The sequence below is a fragment of the Ictalurus punctatus genome, chromosome 24 (genome assembly GCF_001660625.3).
Source record: "Ictalurus punctatus breed USDA103 chromosome 24, Coco_2.0, whole genome shotgun sequence".
Taxonomy (NCBI): Eukaryota; Metazoa; Chordata; class Actinopteri; order Siluriformes; family Ictaluridae; genus Ictalurus; species Ictalurus punctatus.
The window spans coordinates 15,144,573-15,167,096 of NC_030439.2; the positions used below are offsets into that span (position 1 = coordinate 15,144,573).

General features: G+C 37.1%; 2 protein-coding genes across 4 annotated transcripts in view; one reads left to right on the top strand and one right to left on the bottom strand.

The window, feature by feature from the left end:
• The window catches only part of fbxl6 (F-box and leucine-rich repeat protein 6), an 8,307-nt gene extending 3,140 nt beyond the window's left edge, over positions 1 to 5,167 (bottom strand). The window contains exons 1-7 of the mRNA XM_017454222.3: positions 4,984 to 5,167; positions 3,034 to 3,565; positions 2,711 to 2,869; positions 1,774 to 1,837; positions 1,545 to 1,676; positions 1,119 to 1,226; positions 901 to 1,014 (exon numbers count right to left, since the gene is read on the bottom strand). Of these exons, the coding sequence (XP_017309711.1) occupies positions 901 to 1,014; positions 1,119 to 1,226; positions 1,545 to 1,676; positions 1,774 to 1,837; positions 2,711 to 2,869; positions 3,034 to 3,563 (1,107 nt within the window). The 5' untranslated portion in view covers positions 3,564 to 3,565; positions 4,984 to 5,167. The remainder of the gene's footprint in view (positions 1 to 900; positions 1,015 to 1,118; positions 1,227 to 1,544; positions 1,677 to 1,773; positions 1,838 to 2,710; positions 2,870 to 3,033; positions 3,566 to 4,983) is intronic.
• Positions 5,168 to 5,205: 38 nt separating this feature from the next.
• On the top strand, positions 5,206 to 22,424 carry slc52a2 (solute carrier family 52 member 2). 3 transcript variants are annotated; one of them, XM_017454223.3, is made up of 5 exons: positions 5,206 to 5,344; positions 15,518 to 15,661; positions 16,657 to 17,512; positions 19,505 to 19,628; positions 19,921 to 22,424. In XM_017454223.3, the coding sequence occupies exons 2-5, from the start codon at positions 15,541 to 15,543 to the stop codon at positions 20,128 to 20,130; spliced, it is 1,311 nt and encodes a 436-aa protein (XP_017309712.1). In that variant the 5' UTR covers positions 5,206 to 5,344; positions 15,518 to 15,540; the 3' UTR covers positions 20,131 to 22,424. The 3 variants fall into 3 exon arrangements, with proteins under 3 accessions (XP_017309712.1, XP_053531030.1, XP_053531029.1); XM_053675055.1 differs by lacking the exons at positions 15,518 to 15,661; positions 16,657 to 17,512; positions 19,505 to 19,628; positions 19,921 to 22,424 and adding exons at positions 6,948 to 6,992; positions 7,381 to 7,446; positions 8,346 to 12,189; XM_053675054.1 differs by lacking the exons at positions 15,518 to 15,661; positions 16,657 to 17,512; positions 19,505 to 19,628; positions 19,921 to 22,424 and adding exons at positions 7,381 to 7,446; positions 8,346 to 12,189.
• The last annotated feature ends 100 nt before the right edge of the window (positions 22,425 to 22,524 follow it).

Consider the following 22,524-nt stretch of genomic DNA (forward strand, 5'->3'; position numbering starts at 1 on the left):
GTAACTGTGCTTAGATTCAGCTTAAACATTCATAGCATATCATTTAAAGCATTATTTTAGAAAACATTTAATATCAGGAATCTCAGTATAATATCAGGGATGCATGACTAGTAATTCCTAGAAGTCAAGCACTCATTGTACTAGTCAACTAGAATCTGACTAGTTGTCTTTCCATATTTAAGGCAAAAAAAATCTTATCAGATTTTGCCAATACACAACAACAAAGAATTCATCAAGCCACAACAATAACTAAATCGGTGCAATAAATGTGCAAAATAATAAATCACATGTGTATCACATGGCCACAATAAACCATTAGACACATATATGGAACACTCAACTAGATGTGTGCATAAGGACTGGGATCCTGCAAGACCCTACAGAAGAAGTTGTGGGAACAGGATGATTTTAACCTCATGAAACTTGTGCAACAAACAAAGGCCACGCTGATTAACAAGCGTATTGGGCACAGAGAGACATAAGGGTAAATGTCCTCAATAGGGTAAATTTACTCATTCTTTCATTTATTCATGTTTAGTAACCACTTTATCCTGGTCAGGATGGCTGTAATTTAAATGACTTATTTGTTTACATTTTTGGAATTACTACATTTATTAGAAAGCACTGTGGATGGGTACAAACAAAAAGAAATAATTACAGGATTGGTCAGAATTCATTTGGGAGTGGGGAAAAAAACCCATTCTGGGTGACACCTCTACTCTGAACCAATGTCATGACGTTCCAATAAATCACGCAATGTTACATTGTTATATTTTGACTGATTTAACTGATTTACCATGGATTTAATTGAGTAGATTATCTGATTTAGTACAAATAAAAAGCAAAACCGCATGAGTCAACTTTCTGTGAAATTGTTTACAACACAAGAAAGCACTATACCTGTAGCTTGGGACAGCCTAGTTGTAAAGCCTGTACACAGATAGGAAGGGGACAATATCCACTGTCTAACTTGGTATTAATCTCCAAAAATCTGAGATCAGGACAGCAACCCCTCTGCAAACAAATGCCACATCATTCTTTATATTCAACAAAACGTTATATTGATTTCTTCTCTAAATTATCAATGTTGTCATAGCAACAAATGAAAATCAGCTTACACATAAAGCAGTGAGAAGTTTGTCACTTTTGGAGCTGCGTGTAAAGGAAATCTTTCTTAGTTGACTCCCAGACACCTCAAGGAAAGACAGCAGACCATCATCCTGAAACTATATTGCAAAAGGTACAAATATGTTACAATGAAATAAATACAACCTTAAATTATCATTCTTGATGTAGCTTTGGAGGATTTTACAGAAAATGTACATTGTGTCAGGTGAAATCTACAATTCTACATTATTTCTGACTTATCTCCCCAAAATATTAAAGTAGGACCAAAAACAATACACTAGACATGTGAATTTTATGACAAATTAGTACTTGAACTAGTCTGCCATGGTTTCATTGGGTACCAGCACATCATAACCATTAGAGCATAATAATTGGTCTGTAAAAGCAGTTTCGACATGCAGTCATTTCATACATACTTCTGTGTGTTGCACATTTATGCTCTCAAGAGACTGGCAGGCAACTCCAAGATTCTGAAAGGCCTCTTTTGTCACACCCATGCAGTATGACAACTCTAGGGACTGGAGATTTGAGCAGGCATTTGCTAGCATCTACAATTGACAGTTGTGAAATATTTCATTACTGTATGATTATTTACATCAGGTATTTTTCAAAATTTTAACATTAGGCACTGGGCTGGAAATTTACCTGAACAACGTAGTCAACATGCTTTTTCCAGTGACAAAGCTTGAAAATCCTCAATTGTGAGAACCTTAGGAAACAAAGTTAGATACAAAAAATAGCTTGGATTATAAAATAAAATATATTTCAGAAGTTCTCATAAGATATAGTCACATCCAGAGATACTGGCACCCTTGGTAAAAATGGGGAAAACAGTTATGCAAAATATCTTTGTGATTAATTAGCTTTAATGACATGGGAAAAATAAAAAAAAATAATCAAAGTTAATTTATTCTAAGTAACTCTTATCAAAAATAGATTGTTTTAATTATTATTAAACCACATCACCCTATCTTATGAGCATCCACATTTCCATTTATATTTGTAGAGCGCTTTGGAAAAGTATTGTGATTTCTTCTGTTTAAAGTGTATATCTCATACTAAATTGTTTCAGAAATGAAAACTAAATCTAACATAAAATAAAGGCAACTTGAGTAAACACTAAATACAGTTTTTAAACGTCAACTTTTTTTTTTTGGAGCAAAAACATTATCCAATACCAACTTGGCCTGCGTGAAAATTTATTTTCCCCCGTAGTTACTAATTCCCCAAATCTATGAAACTGCATTCATAATGTGGTTCAGCTGGACTAGATGCAAACAGGCCTGATTACTGCAAACCCTGTTCAAGCAAATCAACACTTAAATAGAACTTCTTCAACAGCATGAAGTTGATTAAAAGGTCTTACCCAGGAACACACTATGGCACAATTTTAGGTTCAAGGGGGCAATTAGTTTTTCACATGGGTGATAGGTGTTGGATAACTTTAAAAAAAAAAAAAAAAAAAAAAAAAAAAAAGTTTTCATAAGCTTTTAATCCCATCTTTACCTAGGGTGCCAATAATTTTGGCACTGACGGTACAATTTGAAGACTTGGCTTAAGATTCAATACTGTCATCACTAACCTGTTTTGTGTTAACCAGTCTACAGTGCTCTTAATCTTCTGTTCAGTTCCAGGTAACTGACTCTTACCAGGTTCAATCCAGCAGTAGCCAATGGACACATTGCGCCAAAGAGCTGGTGAAGAAGCAGCACTGTTCCACAGACGACAAACTCGGCCAACCCTTTCAGACAATAACAGTTTGATGAATAAATGCTCTAAAACTGCATATAAAAAGTAAAGAGAAAATAACATCCAGACATTTCAACCGCCTATAATACATATTGACATTAATACAAAAGCCACAAAGTTTTGAAAAGCCATAGTCTCACAAAAAGCAGACCTCACCTGCAGAGAAATGGTATGGCACCATCTTGAAGAACTACCAGTTCAAAAATCTTAACTAACACTTCCACTGGCATTCTCTGACCCCAGTCAAAGCTCAAAGCAGTCTCCGATTCCTCCAAATCAGCATCATTGCCTAAAATTTCTTCAGTGACTTTAGAGACTCTGGGTTTTCTAGGATCTTTCTTCCTCCTTACTGATGTGGTTTTTGCTTTGGCCTTTTTCCTCTTGCAACCTTTTCGCTTAGGTTTCCAAACACTATCAAACTGGCTAACGTTTGATATAATCAGAAGCATATCCTCACCATGCTGTACAGTGTAACTGGGTCTCTGAACTCGTTGGATCTTCTTCTTCCTTTTCTTGCTCTTCACCTCTTTGAGTGAATTAGCCTTTCTTTTTGTGGTTGCTTTTCTCTTGTCGAGCATGGCATTTGTCTGATCTGTCCCTGTGCCCACATGCTGGGAAGATGGACCACCTTTATCTGGTGTCTCATGTACCTCAGAATTTGACAATTCTTGATTAGAACTGTCCATTCCTGCTCAAAATGAGACATTTAGACAAAGGGGAAAACATACAAGTTAGAAAATTATATAATAAAAGTATGGTAATATTTCATAATGATTTTTTTGAGTCCTTGGGATATTGAAAATTAAATATAAATTAAATTATGCATAAATAAAATGGATTAATATTTGATTGAATGTTCAACTCTGATTGGTCAGAAGGTGTGCATTATTTTTGTACAACAGTAGTTCTAACTGAAGTTTCAGCTGTAATATGAACAATAGGTTAATATCAATGTGCTCATTCTAATATGTTATTGTTTCTATAGTAACAGCTTACACACAGGGACTTGTACGGTGGACGCGCCACATGATCTAAGACTAATAATAAACGGATTTACCAAATGTTCTGTTGTTTAACAGAAGTAAAACATAATTGTTCATGTTTTTAGGAGACATTTATTCAGCATTTATGGAAGGAGTCTCGGTTGTGAGCACTTTGTAACAGTCAAACTGTTACAAAGTTTAATAGTGTAACAGTTTCCCCAAGAGTGTGTGTGTGTGTGTGTGTGTGGGGGGGGGGGGGTCACTTGCCTGCAGGTTGTGCCACATCCCACCCATCTGTGACATTATGTTGGTATAACAGTATGGTCTGTTGTGTGTTATTGCTTACTAATAGCACAGCTCTGATAGTAGTGATGGATAAAATTTATATTTATGCACTAATTCTAATGCCAGAGTTTCTCAAACTTTAGCAACTAAAGGTTTGGTTTTTCCAAATAGTCACTGGGCGATTTTTTGCAAAAAAGAAGAAGAAGAAAAAAAGAAAGTCGTTAAAGGGGTCTGAAAAGTCGCTAAGTTGGCAACACTGGTCTGCACTGACAGCTAGATAAAAGGCAGGCTAAGCTCCGCCTCTCCCCGGCAAAAAGAAAATGCAGAGGGAAAGGGAACGCGGGGTTTTTCATTTATGCACATTACACTTGAAAAGCAATAACATACACCGAGTACCCAAATGATGTCTGTTTTTTTTTTTTTTTTAACCCTAATCCCCAAAGACTTGTATGGTGGAAGCTCCACATTGTCAAAGCCTAATAATAAACAGATTTAACTTCTTTATGGAAGAAACGTTAATATGACACAACGTTGAACAAAAATTGACAAGTGTGACGTGTCATTATTTAATTAGTAATAAAACACAATTAATAGCTGTTAAATTTCTGTGGTATACGAGGAATAAAACACTTCAGGAAGTGCATTATTATGAACACAATACATAACATATCAATATTCCTTACGTAGAGTGTGTATAATGTGTATATACTGTAAATGTGTGCATGGTAATGGATGGCAATAACATTTTCCTACATTAATGTAGGACTATGACGTGTAAGAAAAAGTCTATAACAAGCAAATGCTACATTATATGTCACTAAGTAATGCTATCACATACCTGTTTTTATAAACCTCTGCCTGTGCACCGATACGGCTCTTTATCACAAAACTGATTTAAAAAAAAATACTTCTTATCACTTCGGCATAAGTGGACCTTGACCGTCGTTCGGTTTAAGAAACAATTCACTTCTACTACATAGCGTTCAATATCAGGTAAGATTCCTTTGTTGTTGCAGTCTCTGGTATCCCATAATGCTTTGCAAACCGCGTCTGAGTGCAGCCAATCAGGTGCGCCGCTTCGGACTCAAGCAGCCAATCAAATGCTGAGAGCTGAATACTTAATCAAGCGTCCATCCTCATTCTTCTTCTCGCTAGGAAAACAAGTGCTTATAATTTACACGAGGCACACAAAACACAAGGTGAGAGCAATTTCATTATTATAATTATTAAACTGACGTCCATTTTTTCCCTCCTCGACTTTGTTTTCTTCTTAAAAGGCATGTGTAGGTGTGTTCTGTGCACAGAGCTATATGTATTAGCTTCCTATAGAGTAAACATGGTCACGTGTTTATTTGTACTAGCAAACCGTACAACAGAATGAATAATTACAAACATAAAACAGATCGTTATCAAGCAATCTTTCCCAAAATGACTCGGAGGAAATGTCTCTGTGGGAAGAAACTAACCAGTGAGCTAGGTGTGTTCCTCGCCCTTGGCACTGGCTTAGATTAGCTAGCTAACTAACACAAAGGAGTGAGGGTTTATACTCCTAGTATAACTCATATTTTAACTCACTCCACATAAACTTATTTCTATAAATGCTATGATGAAACTTTCAGTGAGGAAACGCTATATTTTTTGGAAGGAGTCTCCAATCTCAGGGTCACTGATCACATGTTATGTCATTGATTGCCCTGTTATGTTTTATTCCTTACTTTCAGCACAGTTCTGTTAAATTCTAATCCAACTGGTCAGAAGATGGTGATATTAAATTTCTATAACAGCTCTGACAGTAGCTCTGGCCATAATTCAAATCACAGGTTTATATTCATGCATACATTATACAAATATGACATTATCATTTCAGTATAAACCGGTAATTCACAGGGACTTGAACAGGGGTCATTCATATAATCTAAACCTACTAATAAATAGATTCAAAAACATATTATTTAACAAAACATATCCGCGTTGAAATTGTTACATTTCAAGTCATAAGGATATGTTCCCTTAACGGTTATGAAATGAGTCTCAGCTGTCAGCATTTTATAACAGTCAGATTTCTGCCACAAAAGAGTCTTGAGGAAATATAACTTTGCGTTTTCTGGTTTCTCCATAACATGACAAGCTTCTTTTGTGGTCTGTTAACTTCAAGAGCGAGAATAAATAGAGACTCGTGAAGGAATGACTGTTTATAGCTGCTAAAACATAAGCGATAACAGGAACTTTTCTCACAGACGTTCCATACTATTAAATGTAACTATAAATGGATAAAAATCATGTGTGGTTTGTTAATAAATCTTTTTAAAAAATCAGTAATTGGTTTGGTTTATACTTTATGGAGGAATTAAACTCTAAAATAATATATTTTGGGGCGTTCAGAAGTCTCCATTGTCATTCTGGATTATTTCTGCCTTACAGAATGCCCAGTCATGGTTTATTTATTATTTATTCCTTACTTACTTAATCCATAAAGAGAGCTGCTAGTACTCAATGACCAATTGCATAGACTGATTTTAAATATCATATTTGTATTATAATATTATATATTAATATTATCATATTTACATTTAAACATTTTTTTTTTTAAATCTGTTCGGTGGTTAGTGGGTATTTTATTAGGATTATAGATATAGTACAGCTGTAGTTTAATAACTCTTGCACGTTGAGAAGTGGGTGAGGGACCTGACCTTTTGCACACTTTCATCACACACTGTGTTGAACAGCTGCATTGATGTTCTTGTCTGAGTCCTTGTTCACTGTACCGTGACGCTTTTAGACCTTATTATGTCCTCATTATAGTGTCCTGTCTTGCATGTTGAGCTGTTGCGTGCCATCTCGTATTCGGTAAGAAAAATAATGCATTAAAAAAATTATAAAGAGTGGAGCATCACCAATATAACCAATCATGTGTTATTTTAGGTGGTATACACTGCAGGGCCGGTTTTAGGGTGATCTGGTGTGATCTGTTGTTGGGACAATGCACACTATGATGATAATAATAATAATAATAATAATAATAATAATAATAATAATGTTGTTACTGTTGTTATTATTGTGTGATATTCCCTCCAATGACACAGTGCACACCAAATTCCAATCTTGGAGCCAGCCCTTCAGTTACAACCTAACATGTTTCTGGCTGTTAGTGCTGAAACATGACCTTTATTTGGAAGATTGTTCACCTCCAGATGATTAAATTTTACTACCCAATCCACCACGCTTCTTTGTGCAGCTATGGAGGACCTTCAAGACTCCAGTTTCAGTGTTCCTAGTACCATGGGTATTGCTGATGAACTGAGTGAGTAGTTTTCTTTTTTTCTTTTGTAATATTCCTTTTCAGGTAGTCATTTAGTTGTTTTAGACATGTGAGGTGGTCGGGAAAACCCATTGGATGTTGCTGCGGCTGAAATCAGGATTTGGTCCAAAATTGAGTTTTTCTACCTTGTTATACACTCTTTACTTTTAAGAAAAGATAAATACTATTTATTTTCCACAAAACAATGTGGAAATGTTATTGTTTACTTTGTAACTTTGCCTAGGCTGTCTACCTGCAAAGATCGCAATGGGTTTAACAAATGTAGTGGTAAATCTGGTCAGTTTGCCTAAAGATGTCTTAAACCTTGCTAGTTAAGTGTGATTTCCTTACACAGTGAACGTCAGGCTGTGATCAGGTTGTTGGATAGCTATGTGAAGTAGTGAAATGGACATAAGCCTAATAAATTCGATTTGTTTATAGATACTGACTATAAACATGTCTACCATGTTCCACCATGTTCCTGCAGTGCCGTCAGACAGAAATCTTTAAATTGAATTTTCTTCCTTTTCACTTTTAGAGGTAACCAGAACTTTAAAATGTTAGAACTTTACTTGATATCCATGCAGAACAGAAACATGCTTAACTTCAGTAAGTCTGTATTCAAAACTTTATATAGGCAAGTATAAAATGTAAAAATGATTAACCAAGGGTTTTCCCAGACTGCCACACACTTATTGTAAAGTTATACATTGCATTTGAATATCATGACAATATGCACCATGTAAAAAAATAAATAAATAAATAAATAAAAAAAAATCTAAATAAAATGTTTTCATGTTGCCATGACATTTAATTTTCTGAGTATCCTTTATCAAATATATAGTTTGGTCAAATTTTGGCTTTAAAGCTTTCGTTTACATCTTTGTATGTTTTTATTGCAGAGGATGATTTCTACTTCAACCTTCTGGATGACTTCCTTGGATCGCAGACTGGTGAATCATTGGATTTGGATGAAAAGTGCTGCACAAACCGGCTGCTAGTTCAAGTTGGCTTAATGAGAGAGGATAATAATCTTTCGTGGATGAATGTAGTAAAATGGCTTCAGAAGATTTTTCCAATGTTTCAATCTGCAGATTTTCGAGGTTTGATTGAAAGGAATACAGAAACAGCTATGAGTTTAACTGGAGACTCCAGAGAAAGTTTTTTGGCGTCGAATGTTAACTTTGAATTTGTGGGCCCTATATGTGATAGCATTGGCATCGGCCGAACGGATTTGCTTGAAATGTCTGACTTTTCTGATCGTGCAAAGTTAACAGATATTACTAATGGTCTGATGCTAGAACTGACCAGCTTTATTGAAAGAGAAAAACTCGACCCAGTTGTTCTAGTGTCATGGCTTTGTAGCTTTGACTCTGACTTCTGTAGGGATGGTAAAATCCATAAAGTCAATAAACTCCTTAAGACAAGTCTGAAAAGGTTCAGGATACAGTGTCGAAAAAATCAAACAAGACGAAACAGGAGCAGTGGATTGTACGATGAATTCCTTCGGAGTCCATTTCATCTTACCCCCGATCCCCTGGAAGACTACGAATTCAGGAGGGGGTCGATAATCAAAGGGCATATGAGAAGGAGAAGTCTTTTATTCCAGAGAAAACAAAATTTCCCAACCACCCAGATAAAGGAAGAAAGTGAACCTTTTGATATCTCAGACTCACAAGCAGATTACAGTCAAAAGACCGTTTCACTCGGCTATAGGAAAAACAAACGAAAGCTGAAATTTGACAATGATTCTGACCAGACATTTAGCCTAGGAAAAGTGAAGAAGGAAGACAATTATCATTGTCAGCCTGTTGAGCCCATGTTTGACTTTGAAGATGAGACCAAGGTTGATACGGGCGATTGTTTGTCCATCCTCGATATCGCTGTGCTGTCGTTGCAGAAACTTACAGAAATGTACGGAGGGCGAACTGATGGTGCTAATCTGGTGTCTATGGATCTCCTCAAGAATCAGTATGCTCTAATGTTGAAAGAAGATCTTAACATGCAGTCCCTGAATGAAAAGATCTTGGCTTACAACTTGACTGAAAACCAACCTGTGGTGCCACCTTTGAATTTTCTTCATTGCAACACTCATTTCCTTCTCAACTTTATTGATGCAGTTGAGAAGCAAATCATGTCATTTGAAAGAGAAATTGTGAACACTACAGGGGATAAGCTTGGACGTGACAAAAACCCCAAATTTAAAGGTTTTTTAAACTTTGAAGAGAGTGCTGTCACTCGGTACATCAACATGGCTTGTGAAATCTTGTGTCCAAGAGGAGAAAGCAACAATAATTACAGAAGACACTGGCTTGCCTTTTGCGTCGAGAGGAATAACCCTTCTAGGCTACCTGTCAATCAATCTAATAGGTTCATTAACTATTTTGAGGCAGCAGCTGCACTTATTCATCATTACAGTGATGTTGCACTGTTTGTGTCTGACATACAGCTACTGAAAGATGACTCGAATATTTTTCTGGAGAGCATTAATTCTGATGCTAGCGATGAGGCCATACAGGCTCTCCTCTGTGTGGTGGCAGTTGTGTACTGTAAAGTCTTGGGTCCCTTCTGGCAACTACTGAAGAGTGATGCACAGTACGTGTTGTTCAGCAAGTACCTTTACTGCCTTTATGAGAAGCTTCTAGAGTGGTCCCATGATGCTTCTGTTCTCTTGCAACCTGAGGCAGTCGCTAATGTATTTCTCCAGGTTCCAATGCAGGAGAATAACTTTCCTGGGGTATTTACTTTCTGCCATGGAAATGCAAATAACCAGTATGGGGCACTAATGAAGGAGTGCTTACAGAGGATGATGAAGGTCATTGCATCTGTGATGGAGGAAAATCTCAAAGACTTCTTACCTGGAGGTTTGTACTGCAAAGATCCTTCTGGGGAACTCATGGAACAATTCGCTAGCTGCATGTTATCCCAGTTGATGGGCGAGTATCCGTTCGGTCATACGTACTCCTACAACAAAAACAGACCGGATAAAGCCCAAGTGCAGTCCGAGGATATGTCGAATGATGATTCGGATGGCGATGGTGCTGTCTCTTCTCCTCAGGGTCCTGCTGTCAAGAGACGTTCAGCTTCAAAGCCTTACATCATGTTTGACAGAGCAAATCTTCGACCGTTGAACAAAATGAAAAGGAAGAGATTGAACGAGTTGGCTGACAAAAGGCTGCAAAAAGTGAAAATGCAAGACCAAAATTACAAGAAAAAGGTAATTGCTTCAGTCACAAAAAATGGAGGCCCATGTAAAAGCATTCAAGATGTTGATCAACTGCTTCTGAGAATGGAAGGAGCACACTATGCTCAGAAGCGAGAGGCTGTCCGCTCTGAGTTAAACTACCTTAAGTTTGTCATTGGTTGCAGAGACCAACGGCTGAACCGCTTAGGCTTCTCTTTGTCAGACCTGGTGAACAAACTGAAAGCCCTCTTGTCTTGTGAGAACCAGTCCACAAGCTTAATCACCAGGCCGAATAAACAATATGTCACCCATGTTGGGGGTGAGACAAATCAGAGTATTTCACAATTTACACCACAGGAAAAAGCCATGAGTCAATCATCTCATCCTTTCAACAGCAAAATAGATGTAAAGAATAAAGGCAACTGTGTAATCTTTCAGAGTTACAGAGAGACAACGTTCGATGAATTTTCACCTGGTTCATAGATTCGTGATGCACTTTCATGATGATGATTCATTCATCACTTTATTGTGTAAGATGTCTTTATTGTAACATCTTTTGTTTTCTATTTTTTGGGGAAAAAATACAATACTATAACCTTATCACAGTCATGTGAAAAAATAAGTACACCCTATGGAAATTGTTGGCTTCCTTGACATATTTAGACAAGCAAACAGTTGATCATTTTTAACAGTGCCCAGTAATGAAGTTGATATACTTGAACAAATCCATAAGGAAAATAGTTTTTTTCAATCATTTATTCAACGGAACTATCACTAGATATGTCCGTCCGTCCATCCATCCATTTTCTATATCGCTTATCCTTTCCTTCAGGGTCACGGGGAAACCTGGAGCCTATCCCAGGGTGCCACTCCATCGCTGGGCACAATCACAACACTTTGGACATGCCTACCATGCATGTATTTGGACTGGGGGAGGAAACTGGAGTACCCGGAGGAAACCCCTGCAGCACAGGGAGAATATGCAAACTCCACACACACAGGGCCACAGTGGGAATCCAACCCCCGCCCCTGGAGGTGTGAGGCGAACGTGCTAACCACTGAGCCACCGTGCCCTCAATAGATATGTGATATTATATAAATAAGACAGGTTCCACCTGCACTCCCTGAGCAGGTTCTAATCACTGGCACCCAATCTCAAACAACTGATTGGAATTTTATGGATTTGAAGGTGTAGGGATATACTTACTTTTTCCCATGTGACTGGTCTGTTTTTTGTTAATTTACATTGTAAAAATTACTACAAAATTTCACTTGTATGTCATTTGATAGTGTATCAACTTTATTAATAGTCACTGTTTCAAAGAGGATCAAATGTTTTCTTTTCATGTTTTCAAATATGTTTTTAAAAAAAAAAAATAAAAAAAAAAAAAATAATTTTCATAGGGTATACTTGTTTTTTAATTTTTTTTTTTTTTGTTTTGCCCTTATCGAGTTTGTTACAGTTCAAAAGAACTTCAAGTAGACGTATAATGTTCATTTATTTTTATAGCTCACTTTTGCCAATATTGGTGTTAAATAAAACATTTTTACTTACCTTTTAAGTGGTTTCTGTATATTCTTTACTATGTATAACTTAAACTTGCATTCATCAAATAATTTCTATGCATGCAGCATTATCCCATGATATTAAGAGGCACATTTGAGAATGCAATAGGTTATAATTTTATTGTCTAAAGAGTTTTTCCGAATGTGCAGGTTACGTACAGCTTTGAATGAAACGTTTTCATCCGCCTTTACCTCAATATGGTAAAAGCAGTAAGGCATTCGGGGCGAGTTTGGTTTTGCAGAGGTTCCATTATTATAACAATGAAAAAAAATGTTTAAGTTATGTAATTATAGGAATGGCTAAGCAAACCAAATCATATTTCTGAAAGCTATATACATGTAGACCTTTCTTCCATTTGACCCCAAAGCCTTGTTCAGGTCTCCTGCTGATTATTGTGGATTTTTTAAAAATTTTACAGGCAGTTATGTTTTTATTTCTATTTGTTTTTGGTATTTTTATTCCATTTTGGTAATGTTTTTTGGTTCTGTGGTTTCTCAATCTTTAATCATGTTTGTCAGTAAAGATTTCTTTTTACACTTTATCAGCTCTGTGGAAAGACCTTTGAGCTTGCCAATGAAAAAAGATTGCAGTAATAATTAGGCCATGTTGTAACTTGTTTTTGGGAAAACATTAAATGAAAATGAAATTCTGTTTTGCAAACTATAAAAGAGTTTTTTTTTTTCATGGGAGATGCAAGCATTTGCACTCAAATATCAATATAAAACTTGTCAGTACATTTTGTTTTTCAGTCCCCTGCCATTTCCTAATATAACACACCCAGACGCTATCTACACACTTACACAAGCATAAGCTTCCCTCACCAGTCCCACCATTTCCTTTCTTGAGATTATGCTGCTTTACCTCTGACCATTACAAAGCGCTGACACTGGCGACTCTTTAAAAATGTTAAATAAACATTTCTGTGGATCTTAAGAGAGCTTCACCCTCTTAACAGTTGCACACATTTTGCAAAGTTTGTGGAGCATCTGCCATGTAAGACCTTGTGAAGGAGTTGGTATTGCAGAAATAAAAACCGAGCCATACGCAGTGTGTTACTTCAATGCTGAAAAAAGATCTTACTCCTCATTAGCAATAATATTTACATGGGAATTTGGACTGAAGCAGCTTGGATTCCACTCATTGTGATCTAACTCAAGTATCACCTTAATGAATCTACCTCATCATTTAATACATTTTAAATGTATCCCAGTGCTTAAGCTATCAAATGTCTGTGTTTATTAAATGATGACCGTTCTTTTAACTTCCTTACACTATCTCAAAAATGCTGCTGAAAGGGTTCACTGGACTAGTCCAGAAATATCTCAACATTAGGTATTCTGTAATGATGTAATGTTACTCTTGAACTGACTGCTGCTATGATTTAATAAAGCTAAACTAATTACAATATTGGTATGGTCAGGGGTTACATTGTCCCTTGAGGACTTCATATGATCTTATTAACAAATCCAGTGAATAATCCACCCTGCTTTATATGTACGTTGTTGTGTAACTTACAGTGCATCCAGAAAGTATTCACAGCGCTTCACTTTTTCCACATTTGTTATGTTACAGCCTTATTCCAAAATGGATTAAATTAATTATTTTCCTCAAAATTCTACAAACTATACCCTATAATGACAACGTGAAAGACGTTTGTTTGAAATCTTTGAAAATTTATTAAAAATAAAAAACAAAAACAGCACATGTACATAAGTATTCACAGCCTTTGCCATGACACTCAAAATTGAGCTCAGGTGCATCCTATTTCCACGGATCATCCTTGAGATGTTTCTACAACTTGATTGGAGTCCACCTGTGGTAAATTCAGTTGATTGGACATGATTTGGAAAGGCACACACCTGTCTATATAAGGTCCCACAGTTAACAATGCATGTCAGAGCACAAACCAAGCAATGAAGTCCAAGGAATTGTCTGTAGACCTATGAGACAGGATTGCATGGAGGCACAGATCTGGGGAAGGGTACAGAAACATTTCTGCAGCATTGAAGGTCCCAATGAGCACAGTGGCCTCCATCATCCGTAAATGGAAGAAGTTCGAAACCACCAGGACTCTTTCTAGAGCTGGCCGCCCGGCCAAAGTTAGTGATCGGGGGAGAATGGCCTTAGGGAGGTGACCAAAAACCCGTTGGTCACTCTGACAGAGCTCCAGTGAGAGGAGAGAGGAGAACCTTCCAGAAGAACAACCATCTCTGCAGCACTCCACCAATCAGGCCTGTATGGTAGAGTGGCCAGACGGAAGCCACTCCTCAGTAAAAGGCACATGATAGCCCGCCTGGAGTTTGCCAAAAGGCACCTGAAGGACTCTCAGACCATGATGATACAAAGATTGAACTCTTTGGCCTGAAGGCAAGTGTCATGTCTGGAGGAAACTAGGCACCAGTCATCACCTGGCAAATAAAATCCCTACAGTGAAGCATGGTGGTGGCAGCATCATGCTGTGGGGATGTTTTTGAGTGGCAGGAACTGGGAGACTAGTCATCGAGGGATCGAGGGAAATATGAATGCAGCAATGTACAGAGACATCCTTGATGAAAACCTGCTCTATAGCGCTCTGGACCTCAGACTGGGGTGAAGGTTCATCTTCCAACAAGACAACGACCCTAAGCACACAGCCAAGATAATGAAGGAGTGGCTACAGGACAACTCTGTGAATGTCCTTGAGTGGCCCAGCCAGAGCCCAGACTTAAACCCGATTGTACATCTCTGGAGAGATCGGAAAATGGCTGTGCACTGATGCTCCCCATCCAACCTGATGGAGCTTGAGAGGTCCTGCAAAGAAGAATGGGAGAAGCTGCCCAAAAATAGGTGTGCCAAGCTTGTAGCATCATACTCAAAAAGACTTGAGGCTGTAAATGGTGCCAAAGGTGCTTCAACAAAGTATTGAGCAAAGGCTGTGAATACCTATGTACATAATACCTATGCTTTTTTTGTTGTTTTTTTATTTTTAATAAAATTGCAAAGATTTCAAACAAACTTCTTTCATGTTGTCATTATGGGGTATTGTTTGTAGAATTTTGAGGAAAGTAGTGAATTTAATCCATTTTGGAATACAGCTGTAACGTAACAAAATGTGGAAAAAGTGAAGCGCTGTGAATACTTTCCAGATGAACTGTAAGTTAACTGTTTGAAACTAAAATAATAATAGTAATCACAATACAAGCATACAGAATACATTGTCTTGCAGTCAGCACTATTGTCAGAGACATGCTGTTCTAGAAAATTAATCAACACCTTCTGTGATATTACATGTATTGACCATTTGGTAACACTGTGTATTTTGTTTTGTTTTGTTTTTTAATCAGAGGATTGCAGTTATAAGACAGATATGTGGTGGAATCATGCAGTTGTCACACACGTTTTGGTGGCCATGTTTGGAATGGGATCATGGATAGCTGTAAACTCATTTTGGGTTGAACTACCTGTGGTGGTAAACGTTTTGCCAGAAGGTAAATCACTTCTCTGCATTAAGGGTAATAATGGTAAAGTGTAAAAACCAATGTCCAACTTGTCCAATGATAAACTGGCTCTGTATTATGCATGCCTTTTTATAACTGCTGTTTTTTGTGTACAACCCCAATTCCAAAAAAGTTGGGACACTTTAAAATTGGAATAAAAACAGTAGAATGATTTGCAAATCTGATAAACCCATATGTTATTCTCAATAGAACATAGAAAACATATCAAATGTTTAAACTGAGACAATGTACCATTTTAAGGAAAAAATAAGGAAATTTTGAATTTGATGGCCGCAACATGTCTCAAAAAAGATGGGACGGAGGAAACAAAAGGCTGGAAAAGTAAGTGTTACTAAAAAAGAAACAGCTGGAGGAACATTTAGCAAATAATTAGGTTAATTGGCAACAGGTCAGTAACATGATCGGGTATAAAAAGAGTATCTTAGAGAGGCAGAGTCTTTCAGAAGTAAATATGGGATGGAATCTGGATGGGAGCATATGTTGCTCTAGAACCTCTATATACCTCTCAGCATTGATGGTACCTTTCCAGATGTGCAAGCTGCCCATTCCATAGGCACTAATGTACCCCATACATCAGAGATGCATTCATCATGTTTCTGACCTGTTGTTAATTAACCTTCAGCTGTTTCTTTTTAGTACCCTTACTTTTCCAGCCTTTCGTTGCCCCTTCAAAACTTTTTTGAGATGTGTTGCGGCCATGAAATTCAAAATTACCCTGTTTTTTCTTAAAATGGTACATTTTCTCAGTTTAAACATTTGATATGTTTTCTGTGTTCTATTGTGAATAACATATGGGTTTATGAGATTTGCAAATCATTGCATTCTGTTTTTATTTACATCTTACACAGCATCCCAACTTTTTTGGAATTGGGGTTGTATATGAGTAAATTTAATTTGTAACAGTAATTTAAGAATAGAAACATGATTGTGTATGGCTGGTGAAAACTACTATTTTCTGTTTGTAGGATGGAATTTGCCGGCCTATCTCTCAGTGCTCATTGCCTTTGGTAATGTGGGTCCACTGGCTGTCACCATAACCCACCACTTTGCTCCTGGGTGTCTGAATGAGCGTGTGCTCATTCATGCCATACAGATCCTGGCATTGGTTGCTTCAGCCTTTCTCGCCCTCTTCTGGTCTGAAGTGGCTACAGTTGCCGGGAAACCAAGATCTGTGGCCTTCATGCTGCTGTCTGTGGTGCTGTCAACTGTGTGCTGCACATCTAATGTCACCTTTTTGCCCTTTATGTTCCGTTACCCTCCACAGTACATCCGGACGTTTTTTGTTGGCCAGGGGCTCAGTGCACTCTTTCCCTGTATCGTGGCACTAGGGCAGGGTGTGGGAAAGGTCGAGTGTGTCGAGACAGAAAATGGCACACAGACTCATTATCTCAAAGAGAACTTCCCAGCACAGGACTTCTTCTGGTTCCTGTTTGTGATGCTGGCCATCTCTTCACTCTCCTTCCTGGTTCTGACATACACAGTTGCAACATCTACTGAAGCAGAGGTCCACCAGGTCCCAGAGCAAGAGACTGAGAAATATCAAGGACAAGAGGCGCACCCACTACGAAATGAAGAAACGGCAGTGTCCGAGGAACACGTAGAAGTGGAGAAAAAGAACCCTGCTGTGTCCTTCTGGACTTTACGCAATATCTACCTGCTCCTGCTGCTTGGAATCTCCACTGCTCTTACTAATGGAGTGTTGCCGTCAGTGCAGAGCTTCTCCTGCCTGCCATATGGTACTAATGCTTTTCACCTCTCTGTTGTCTTGGGAAACATCGCAAACCCTCTGGCATGCTTTGTCGCCATGGGTGTTCTGCTAAGGTGGGTTCACAAAAATGTATGACTTTGTTTTCTGTCTGCTAATGCAAAGTTTCAAAATGCAAACTTCACAGAGAAGAATATAGATTGTTCCAACCTCTATTTATCTATCTATATGTTTTCATATATACATTTTCACCTAAGGGTGTGTAAACTTTTACACATAACCATATGGTCATGTCCAAAAGTTTACATACCCTTAAGTGAAAAAGGAAGATTATGCCAACAGTTTCACAGATGTTCATTAATTATCCAAATTGTAGTACAAAAATGGCCAAATAGTATGCTCAGTGCCTCAAAAAATTCAAAAAATACTCTGCTCTCATGGATATCAAACAATTGCAAACACAACACAGGTTTGTCAAAAAAAAAAATGATATCTTTGTTAAATATAGGTGTGCAACAATTATTGGCACCCCTATGAATTCATATGGGAAATTTATTTGATGTATATTCCCATTGATATTTTACATTTTTTAGTACACCTGGGTGACTAGGAAGAAGAAATTGTTCAACCATGACTTCCTGTTTCACATTGGTATAAATATGAGGTAACGCATAAGCCAAATGAGGTAATAAGACCAAGGAATATAGCTATGATGTGCGGCAAAATGTTGTTGAGCTTCACAAAATGGGAAGTGGCTATAAGAAAATAGCACAAACATTGAAAATGCCTAATTCCACCATCAGGGCAATCATTAAGAAGTTCCAGTCAACTAGAAATGTTATGAATCAACCTGGAATTGGACCTGTGTCTATATTGTCTCAACACACTGTGAAGAGGATGGTTCGAGTGGCCAAAAAACCTCCAAGTCACCTACATCACCACAAGTTGTTTGGAATGGTTTCAAGAAAAAAGCCTCTACTCTCATCCAAAAACAAACTCCGGCATCTTCAGTTTGCCAGACACTACTGGAACTTCAAATGGTATAGGATTCTATGGGCAGATGAAACCAAAATAGAGCTTTTTGGCAATAAACACCGGAGGTGGTTTTGGCGCACACAGAGAGGCAGCCATATGGAAAAGTACCTCATGGCCACGGTTAAATATGGTGGTGGCTCTTTAATGGTTTACTGACCACAACATCAAGGTCCTGCCATGGCCATCCCAGTCCCTTGACTTGAAACACATAGAAAACCTGTGGGGTGAACTGAAGAGGAGAGTCCACCAGCGTGGACCTCGAAAATGGAATCGTCTGGAGAGATTCTGTATGGAGGAATGGTCTCGGATCCCTTGCCATGTATTCTCCAACCTCATCAGGCATTATAGGAGAAAACTCAGAGCTGTTATCTTGGCAAAGGGAGGTAGAACAAAGTATTGACTAAAAGGATGCCAATAATTGTTGCACACCTATATTTAACAAAGATAGATATTTTTTGGATAAACCTGTGCTGCATTTGCAGTTGTTTGATATCCATGACAGCAGAGTATGTTTGTGAATTATTTGAACAAAAGAGCAAAAGGTTAAACAATAAAGACAATTTTCAAAGTCTTCTTTGCTCATATTTACCAAGACTGTCAATATTAGTGGAGGGCACTGCATGCATGTATAATGTATGTGATGCTAATATTATACCACAGAGCTGTTGAGTTATTGATTCTTATTGACCAGAAGGTCATATGAATGCACTCATTCTAATAAATGTGTAGTAGCAGCACACAGACACAGGGACTTGTACAGTGGAAATGCCAAATAATCTATGCCTAATAATGACCAGATTAAAAATTGTAATAGTTGATATGGTGATGTTTTCTGTAAGGAGACATTTATATAACATTTATGGAAGGAGTCTCAAGTGGTAATGCTTTGTAACAGGCAGTACGTTTTCTGCAGGAGTATACAGAAAGAGGATGTGTGTTATTTTTTTTGTTTGTTTGTTTGTTTGTTTGTTTTTGTCTGTCTTGTCTTATCGACTTGTTTCACAGATATTGCAGCATGACGGTAACTATAAATGGATAAATGTGATATTTTTTTTTTTTTGCTAATGTTATAGGTCTAGTGTTGGCCTTAGTTTTATGTCTCTTGGAGGAGGACTATTTGCTGTCTATTTGCTTTGTCTGGCTGCTCTTAGTCCATGCCCACCCCTCATAGGAACCCACGCAGGAGTGGCTATGGTGGTAAGTGATTGCTATTGTATATAACACCTCTTTTGAATAGTTCCAGTTTTGCTTACAGTGTAAAATTTAACTGTTGCTTATAATAAATATTATAAAGTATGTCCTCCTAAATGTGTTTGTGACATCATAGGAAGTGAAACCTTTAAATGTTGTTTAAGACTAAAATAAGTGAATTTCAATAAGAAAGATAACCATGATGATGAATTTAGTATGTAGTTGGTTATTCAAGAAAAAATGAGAAGTGAAAACAATACGATGTTAAATGGATGCCTGAATGATGTTCTCTCCACAGGTGATTTCATGGATCATCTTCACAGGCCTGTTCTCATATGTGAAAGTTGTAGTTAGCACTCTTCTTCATGAGGCAGGACACACTGCTTTGCTCTGGTGTGGAGTGTTCATTCAGGCTGGCTCTCTCATCGGCGCACTCTCTATTTTCCCGCTAGTGAGTGTGTACCAGGTATTTCAGCGAGCTCAGGACTGTGTGAACACCTGCATCTAGCACCCATGTCAGCATTTAATCACATTCACTTTGTGCCTTTATCTGATGAGTAGAATTATTCGTGGGATGAAAATGGAAAGGATTGTGATGTTTCACTCTTTGAAGTATGACGTAGATAATGTATCAGACTGTGTACAACAATGTTTGCAACAAGACATACCTGTATACATGCAAGCATGAACTCATTCCCAAGGTAGTTGAGTCATTAACTATGATTACATGCACATCAATATTCCGATATTAATGGTAATTTGGCAATATTCTAATTAGTATTGAGTCATGTTAATGCTGCAGTCCGATTGCCCGATTCAGATTAGGTCAATATTCTGATTCCCTAAATTCTGATTCCCACCCCTGGAATATATCTGTTTTAATTGGAAATTTGTTGCATGTAAACACCTTATTCAGAATACACTGAAATTAGATATATGCACATGCTCAGTCGACAAGGAATTATGTGTGCGTACAGATGCTTAACTGTGTAGGCTTGGTATTTAGGAATGACAACTCGGGCATACTTACAACAACCATGTATACAGGAATATTCCGATGCCAGTATGCATCTAACCATGGTATTACAGAATATTGGTGCAGCCCGATTATAGACCTTAAATGGAATTTGATGTGCATTTAAACATAGTCAATGACAATTATGGCAAATGCAGTCCCCTCCAAAGTATTGGAACTGCAAGGTCAATTATTTTGTTTTTGCTAAACACTGAAGACAATTGGGTTTGAGATCAGAAGATTATGACTGTGAGATGATGGATCAGAATGAAGCTGCAGTACAAGCCTGGAAAAGCATCACATAGCAAGAATGCAACAGTTCGCCTGCTATAAGAAAAGAATTTGCAACCAAATATTAAGTGTTGTTTATCTGTTCCAATACTTTTGCTCACCTAAAAATTGTGTGTTCTGGCACCAACAGCGTTTAACACACCTAGATGTAAATATCAGGAAATGAAAGCTGAAATTCTGATCTATTGTCTCATATTCATCTTTTGATCTCAAACCCAAATGTCCTCAGTGTATAGCAAAAACAAAAGAATTGGCCTGGCCATTCCAATACTTTCGGAGGGGAGTGTATCTTCGAAAATGTAGAGGTGGTTTTGTAATTTTAGACCTAGATAAAATGTATTGGGGGGGGGGGGGGGGGGGGGGTTGATTTTGCGACTCCCACTTTCGTGTTGTCTGTTAAATACTTTATAGCTCACAGCAAAAACCTGTCCATAGTCTAAAAAGAATATACAAAAACCTGATGGGTCATTCCTCACCATTAAATTTACAGGCTTAGCTCTGGCAGTTAAATAGGGCACTGCTATCATATATTTCTGGCTTGTTTAGAAAAAAGGAAGAGATGTTTCTACCTCTTTAAATGAAATGAAAAAATACCATAGCAGATTCTGTCTTTAATTGATTAAGGTTATTTGATCAATTATTTGATCAATTCATATTCAAGTACAAACAGTTACATGTATATTATTCCACACTGCTGTGTTAGATTCATTGGTTCACATTTACTACACATGAAACTTCAATATTGACCATTTTGCTTTAGATTCATGTTAATACTAATTTTGATTGTAATTGTTTGATCAGACAGCTTAATTTCAGTCATGTTTATGAATTACTTTTTAAAAATTAATTTGTTATGATTTATTAATATAATGTTAATTAAATGTTAATATAACATTTAATATAACGATCTATGTTTGTTATTAACCTAGTTATAGCACTGTTATGCAACTCTAATTAAAATTGAATTCATGGACAATTACAAGAATTATTCAATGCAATGTGGAGCGTGTTTCATGTTGAAAAATTATATTTAGAGGCAACTAATATATGATTTATAGACTACGTTTTTTTTGCACATTTTCTTTAATTTGACTAATTTTATACATTGTAATTACATATCTGTATATTAAAAATCTATGCCTAGTCAATGGTGTTTACAATTTATCTCAAAAATGAAAGTTTGATTTGATCAGAAATTTTATAATGCTTAAAAGCTGCTGTTTCAACTTATTCAACTTGCATTATGACATGGCTGCAAAATGTTGGTCACAAATAGTTTAAACTATTTTCTCTAATATTTAGAGTGTAATATAGGGGTTTAACACTTATTGGTGACTCTGATGTGAAGATGTTTTTTTTTTGTTGTTGTTTATTTGTTTGTTCGATCTGTACTCTGACATCTTTGTCATAGCTGACTAGTGATTGAATTATGTTTCCCCAAATAATAATTAATGAAACTGGATTACTGTGTACAGTATTAAAGAATGGCATAACAACTGGTGTTTTTTTCTGCCATTATTGTCATTTTAATATGGTTTCTCATGACATTTTGACTTGCCAGACTCTTTTCAAGGAGTTCTAATACATCTTTTAAGT